The sequence below is a fragment of the Perca flavescens genome, chromosome 13 (genome assembly GCF_004354835.1).
Source record: "Perca flavescens isolate YP-PL-M2 chromosome 13, PFLA_1.0, whole genome shotgun sequence".
In the NCBI taxonomy this organism is placed as follows: domain Eukaryota; kingdom Metazoa; phylum Chordata; class Actinopteri; order Perciformes; family Percidae; genus Perca; species Perca flavescens.
In genome coordinates, this window is record NC_041343.1 from 35,576,998 (window position 1) to 35,584,497 (window position 7,500).

The 7,500-nt window shown below is 48.8% G+C and overlaps 1 protein-coding gene across 3 annotated transcripts in view; it reads left to right on the top strand.

The window, feature by feature from the left end:
* The window catches only part of LOC114566403 (platelet-derived growth factor receptor beta), a 32,200-nt gene that overhangs the window by 1,450 nt on the left and 23,250 nt on the right, over positions 1-7,500 (top strand). The window contains exons 2-6 of one of the 3 annotated variants that reach the window (XM_028594831.1): positions 409-806; positions 2,631-2,699; positions 2,789-2,868; positions 4,815-5,010; positions 6,884-7,144. In XM_028594831.1, coding sequence (XP_028450632.1) covers positions 2,645-2,699; positions 2,789-2,868; positions 4,815-5,010; positions 6,884-7,144 — 592 coding nt within the window. In that variant the 5' untranslated portion in view covers positions 409-806; positions 2,631-2,644. Of the gene's footprint in view, positions 1-408; positions 807-1,212; positions 2,089-2,630; positions 2,700-2,788; positions 2,869-4,814; positions 5,011-6,883; positions 7,145-7,500 lie in introns of those variants that run through there. The other 2 variants (XM_028594832.1, XM_028594830.1) reach the window with 2 other exon arrangements.

Below are 7,500 nucleotides of genomic sequence, written 5' to 3' on the forward strand. Positions count from 1 at the left end.
GTCTTTTTATGTCTCACTTTATTTTACAGAACATTAAAAGATGTAATAAGCTGTACTTTGTATTAAATTAGACAAAAGAGAAGTAACATGGTCTTTAGACAGAAATACACCACTTGTATTACACAGCAAACACCTACATTATACTGTAATTAGTTCATTAAGAAGACAAGTTTGTTATGATGATGATGGTGATGGTGCAGTGGATATGACACATACCTTTGGTGTGGGAGATCTGGGTTTGATTCCCACTGCGGTACATCAACCAATGTGTCCCTGAGCAAGACACTTAACCCCTAGTTGCTCCAGAGGCGTGCAACCTCTGACATTTATAGCAATTGTAAGTCGCTTTGGATAAAAGTGTCAGCTAAATGACATGTAACGTAATAATCAGCTTTTAATTTGTTTCAGAGTCAGATCCCATCCAATCAGGAGCCAGGAAACCTTGAGCATGGAGCAGTGACACCTGCACTCTGCAAGTCTTTCTCATCCCCAGAGACACGATGGTCAATGGTTTGATCCTCACGTGAGACATCAGCTGGACCACAGGATTACATATTCAAATAGGAACGAATATAAAATGAATCAGACGACACAACACTGACATCTGTGCAGAGAATCTGCACACAAAACTCTGATATTGTCAGGACACAACAAGCTCCAAGCTAGCGAGCTCCACGTTGAATATCCAGCCTGTTCCCATGAAGCGTTCCTTCAAAAAGCTACCAAAATTTAAGCACTGGAATTCCTAACAGTCCATGTTTTGTTGCTGTATGCACAGGAAGTTCACTGCATTGACGGTTGTTCAGGTACCTGTCTGTCTGTCTGTCTGTCTGTCTGCAGGTGTGTTCAGGTACCTGTCTGTCTGTCTGCAGGTGTGTTGTGGTACTTGTCTGTGTGTCTCCTCATCAGTTCTCTAGTGATGAAGGCAGGGTCAAAACAGAACAAGATCCCAGCTACAAGCGGCCGAAATTAGGTGTGCACCAAATCCAGAATTTGTCTTCTGATTGGGCTGAATATTGGGCTTTTTGACGGGGTTGGGTTTCTGCTGAACCTTAGAATTTGTTCCCAGTGAACCGAACCCTACGCTAGCACTCTGTGCTACTTACGTAGGTGGAGCGTTCAATGCAGCAGGCTGTGAGAAAGTGGACATGGAACTGGTGAGCAGAAAAAGTGTTGTTTGGCAGTACTTTCAGTCAAAAGAAGGCCATTCAAGTCCAGCTACATGTTCAATTCTCAATGCTGATTGGTCTGGTGGTGGCGAGGACCCTAAACAATACACAACATGGTTACAACATTTGGTATCAAACATCCTTCATGCACACAATGAGTTGTGCATGAAGGAATTTCCAGACAGCAGCCAGAATGCAGCAACTTCAGGTACCAAAGGAAGGACAGTCCCTGTTTACTTCATTCATGTGTTTACTGGGTTCATGGACTGAGGATGGGAGGAGGAGTCAGCACCATCTCAACCAGTGGATTCAGTATTCAGCCCAACCCCAAAACTCTGGATTCAGTGCCACCTTAGTCGAAATGGGTTTCTCATGACTGTGTCTGGCATCTCCCTGAGATTGGCTGGATGGATTTCTTCATTCCAACATTCCAGTTGTGTAATTTTTACTTTAGAAGCCTTTATTGGAGAAATGTCATGGTAAAAGGTGTGTGTGTGTGTGTGGGGGGGGGGGTTATACTCCGTAACAGTCGGTCTGAAGATTAATCCCGGGTTAAAAGCCTGTCTCTGCCAACAGAAGGAAGCCGTCCCAGCCGTGACCTGATGGTTGGATTCTGTAGAAGAAAGTGACAACAAGCACACACACTTTCATCACTGTAATGGAAGCAGCATTTCAATAATTCCACCATTTCACCCACAGTTCTGGGAATTTAACGTACTTTGGTAGGTACATTCAGGTCTTCTCCGTTGAGGTTGAGCAGGATTGCTCAAGAAGAACTTCAGTTTTGGACAATTACCTGCTACGCACTTCTGGCTTCAAACAGAAGTCCACAAACCAACGGGCTTTGGTCCTACAGGACTGGACTCGGGGCACAGTGAACAAAAAAGGAGCTGCATGGCTGTGATTGGCTGAAAACTGTGTGAGGAACTGAATTTAAAGTTGTTTTGGAGCGTCTCTGCTGCCCACAGGAAATACTTTCCTGTTTATTTTCTTCTTCACTGGTTGACTCACATTCCTCTCACACACACGGTCAATGAGGCCTCTGATTGGCAGAGATCCCCAGGGACAGATACACACACACACACACACATACACACACACACACACACACAGACACACAGAGAGGAATGTGTTCAGGTCTGTTCGAACCATCAGAGCTCTGAAATGATTTAAACAGCCTGGCTCTCAGTGAAATGTTTTTCTGAAACGTTTTCTGTGAGCTGCAGCTGCTCAGTCTGTCTTCATCTCATATCCACAACGGTCACTTTAAAAGATGTTCAGGAGTTTTCCAGAGACAAAGAGTCCAGCTAGGCACCCCTCATTTACATAAAGTCACCTGGATTATTTATGCAAATGAGGAGCGGGAAACTCCCAGAATGCATTGCACGGCTGCTTACAGAGACGCTGACAGTACATACAGAGCTACAGCTTTTAATTTGAAATTTCTCCTGTGATGTTCAGGATCAGCAGCCTTGATGGGGTCCACCAGAGGACAATCAGGGAGTCTGAAGGTGCTGCACGTCCTTTTGGGTACGCTGTCTGTCTCTGTCTGCTTGCCTGTCTCTCTCTCTCCTTGTCTGTCTGTCTGTCTGTCTGACTCCCTGTCTGTCTTTCTGCAGGTCTGTTCCTGGTTGATGGTCTGGAGCTGCTTCCTTCCTCGCGTGAAGTTCTGCTCAACTCAAACTCCAACTTCACTGTGGTCAGTAAACACTTGTCTGTCCGCACAGCTACCTGTCTGTCTGCAAAGCTGTCTGCCCGTCTGCCTGTCTGCAGGTGGGTTCAGAAGTCTGTCTGCAGGTTTGTTCAGGTACCTGTCTGTCTGTCTCTCTGCCTGTCTGCATGTGTGTTCAGCTTCTGTCTGCCTGTCTGCAAGTGTGTTCAGGTACGTGTCTGCCTGCCTGTCGGTCTGTGTGTCTGTCTGCAGGTTTGTTTAGGTACATGTCTGTCTGTCGGGGTGTTCATGTGCCTGTCTGCAGGTGTGTTCAGGTGTGTGTCTTCCTGTCTGCAGGCATGTTCATGTACCTGTCTGTCTGTCTGTCTGTCTGTCTGCAGGTGTGTTCAGGTATCTGTCTGTCTGTCTGCAGGTGTGTTCAGGTATCTGTCTGTCTGTCTGCAGGTTTGTTCAGGTACCTGTCTTTCTGTCTGCAGGTTCAATTCAATTCAATTCAATTTTATTTATAGTATCAAATCATAACAAGAGTTATCTCGAGACACTTTACAGATAGAGTAGGTCTAGACCACACTCTATAATTTACAAAGCCCCAACAATTCCAACAATTACAGTAATTCCCTCAAGAGCAAGCAGTGCGACAGTTGTGTTCAGGTACCTGTCTGTCTGTCTGCAGGTGTTTTCATGTACTTGTCTGTCTGTCTGCAGGTGTGTTCAGGTACCTGTCTGTCTGTCTGCAGGTGTGTTCAGGTACCTGTCTGTCTGTAGGTGTGTTCAGGTACCTGTCTGTCTGTCTGCAGGTGTGTTCAGGTACCTGTCTGTCTGCAGGTGTGTTCAGGATCCTGTTTGTCTGTCTGTCTGAAGGTGTGTTCAGGTACCTGTCTGTCTGTCTGCAGGTGTGTTCAGGTACCTGTCTGTCTGTCTGTCTGCAGCTGTGTTCAGGTATCTGTCGGTCTGTGTGCAGGTTTGTTCAGGTACCTGTCTGTCTGTCTGCAGGTGTGTTCAGGTATCTGTCTGTCTGTGTGCAGGTGTGTTCTGGTACCTGTCTGTCTGCAGGTGTGTTCAGGTATCTGTCTGTCTGTCTGCAGGTGTGTTCAGGCACCTGTCTGTCTGCAGGTGTGTTCAGGTACCTGTCTGTCTGTCTGCAGGTGTTTTCATGTACTTGTCTGTCTGTCTGCAGGTTTGTTCAGGTACCTGTCTGTCTGTCTGCAGGTGTGTTCATGTACCTGTCTGTCTGTCTGCAGGTTTGTTCAGGTACCTGTCTGTCTGTCTGCAGGTGTGTTCAGGTACCTGTCTGTCTGTCTGCAAGTGTGTTCAGGTACATGTCTGTCTGTCTGTCTGTCTGCCTGCAGCTGTGTTCAGGTACCTGTCTGTCTGTCTGCAGGTGTGTTCGGGTACCTGTCTGTCTGTCCGTCTGCAGGTGTGTTCATGTACCTGTCTGTCTGTCTGTCTGCAGGTGTGTTCAGGTACCTGTCTGTCTGTCTGTCTGTCTGCAGGTTTGTTCAGGTACCTGTCTGTCTGTCTGTCTGTCTGCAGCTGTGTTCAGGTATCTGTCGGTCTGTGTGCAGGTGTGTTCAGGTACCTCTCTCTATGTCTGCAGGTGTGTTCATGTACCTGTCTGTCTGTCTGTCTGCAGGTGTGTTCAGGTACCTGTCTGTCTGTCTGTCTGTCTGCAGGTTTGTTCAGGTACCTGTCTGTCTGTCTGCAGGTGTGTTCAGGTACCTGTCTGTCCGTCTGCAGGTGTGTTCAGGTATCTGTCTTTCTGTCTGCAGGTGTGTTCAGGTACCTGTCTGTCTGTCTGTAGGTGTGTTCAGGTACCTGTCTGTCTGTCTGTAGGTGTGTTCAGGTACCTGTCTGTCTGTCTGTCTGCAGGTGTGTTCAGGTACCTGTCTGTCTGTAGGTGTGTTCAGGTACCTGTCTGTCTGTCTGTCTGTCTGCAGGTGTGTTCAGGTACCTGTCTGTCTGTCTGTCTGCAGGTGTGTTCAGGGTGGAGTCCTGTGACATGGCGGTTGCCGACGGACTCCCCGTTGGACGGCGTTACCATGGAGACCCAGGGGTCCAGCAGCGTCCTGAAGCTCGTTAACGCCACCTGGAGGAACTCTGGGAGATACACCTGTGATGAGGCGTGGGCCAATCAGAGCAGAGACATCGACATCTTCATACCTGGTGGAGGTGAGCAGATCATCTCGTTACGTCACTGCAGTCGTGCACACACACAGAAACGAGCGGTGAGGATTAACGGTAGCTCACGGTCCAAACTAGTGTACCAGATTCCGGTAGGACCAGGCTAATGTACCAGAGTCTGGTAGGACCAGACTAGTGTACCAGAGTCTGGTAGGACCAGACTAGTGTACCAGAGTCTGGTAGGACCAGGCTAATGTACCAGAGTCTGGTAGGACGAGGCCCGTGTACCAGAGTCCGGTAGGACCAAACTAGTGTACCAGAGTCCGGTAGGACCAGGCTAGTGTACCAGAGTCTGGTAATACCAGACTAGTGTACCAGAGTCTGGTAGGACCAGACTAGTGTACCACAGTCTGGTAGGACCAGGCTACTCTGGACCAGAGTGTGGTAGGACCAAACTAGTCTACCAGAGTCCGGTAGGACCAGGCTAGTGTACCAGAGTCTGGTAGGACCAGACTTCTCTAGACCAGAGTCTGGTAGGACCAGGCTAGTGTACTAGAGTCTGGTAGGACCAGGCTAATGTACCAGAGTCCGGTAGGACCAGGCTAGTGTACCAGAGTCTGGTAGGACCAGGCTACTCTGGACCAGAGTCTGGTAGGAACAGGCTAGTGTACCAGAGTCTGGTAGGACCAGGCTAATATACCAGAGTCTGGTAGGACCAGGCTAGTGTACCAGAGTCTGGTAGGACCAGGCTAGTGTACCAGAGTCTGGTAGGACCAGACTAGTGTACTAGAGTCTGGTAGGACCAGGCTAATGTACCAGAGTCTGGTAGGACCAGGCTTCTCTGGACCAGAGTCTGGTAGGACCAGGCTTCTCTGGACCAGAGTCTGATAGGACCAGGCTAGTGTACCAGAGTCTGGTAGGACCAGGCTAGTGTACCAGAGTCTGGTAGGACCAGGCTACTCTGGACCAGAGTCTGGTAGGACCAGGCTAGTGTAACAGAGTCCTGTAGGACCAGGCTAGTGTACCACAGTCTGGTAGGACCAGGCTACTCTGGACCAGAGTGTGGTAGGACCAAACTAGTCTACCAGAGTCCGGTAGGACCAGGTTAGTGTACCAGAGTCTGGTAGGACCAGACTAGTGTACCAGAGTCCGGTAGGACCAGGCTAGTGTACCAGAGTCTGGTAGGACCAGGCTACTCTGGACCAGAGTCTCGTAGGACCAGGCTAGTGTACCAGAGTCTGGTAGGACCAGGCTAATGTACCAGAGTCTGGTAGGACCAGGCTAGTGTACCAGAGTCTGGTAGGACCAGGCTAATATACCAGAGTCTGGTAGGACCAGGCTAGTGTACCAGAGTCTGGTAGGACCAGGCTACTCTGGACCAGAGTCTGGTAGGACCAGGCTAATGTACCAGAGTCTGGTAGGACCAGGCTAGTGTACCAGAGTCTGGTAGGACCAGGCTAATATACCAGAGTCTGGTAGGACCAGGCTAGTGTACCAGAGTCTGGTAGGACCAGGCTAATATACCAGAGTCTGGTAGGACCAGGCTAGTGTACCAGAGTCTGGTAGGACCAGGCTAGTGTACCAGAGTCTGGTAGGACCAGGCTAATATACCAGAGTCTGGTAGGACCAGGCTAATATACCAGAGTCTGGTAGGACCAGGCTAGTGTACCAGAGTCTGGTAGGACCAGGCTAGTGTACCAGAGTCTGGTAGGACCAGGCTAATATACCAGAGTCTGGTAGGACCAGGCTAATATACCAGAGTCTGGTAGGACCAGGCTAGTGTACCAGAGTCTGGTAGGACCAGGCTAATATACCAGAGTCTGGTAGGACCAGGCTAATGCTGTATCTAGGTATATACATATGTTTGTCTGAGCGGCTGATATTCATCCCGTGGTGATGTAATGTTCCGTCCCCCCTTCAGGGCCAGAGGAATGGTTCGTCCCGCTGGGTCCAGGCGTGGTGATGAAGGAGGCGGAGGAAGACACCATCCCGTGCGTGGTGTCCGACCCGCGGCTCAACGTCTCGCTGTACCAACGTCCCGGCAGGACGCCGGTTACCACGACAACGTACGAGCCAGGACGCGGATTCACAGGTCGTCTGAACGACACGTCGTACGTCTGCTCGGCCGCCGGCGCCGCCGGGGAGGCGGAGTCACAGGTGTACTACGTGTTCAGCGTCGTAGGTGAGTATCAGATTACTACTCGTTCAGATGAAGGGCCAAAGCGTTTCAAAAATACATGTATACAATATATATGATGTATAGTATGGTGTGTGTCTGTGGTTATGAGGGAGTTGTGTGGGTGTGAACATATATTTTATATTTTATACAGGATTTAAATGCTGCAGACTGGATTGCTGATGAAGTTTAATTAAATATATGAAATAAGAATAAAGATTTCTATTGTAATTCTTCCTATAGATTAAAGTTACTCACGTAATTTAATAGTGGAGTTTAGCAGCACTGTGCTTTACTTTGCAGTAAGACTCAGATAAAATACTTTGAAGCTGGCGAACATGTAGTCATTACGGTTAAGGTTT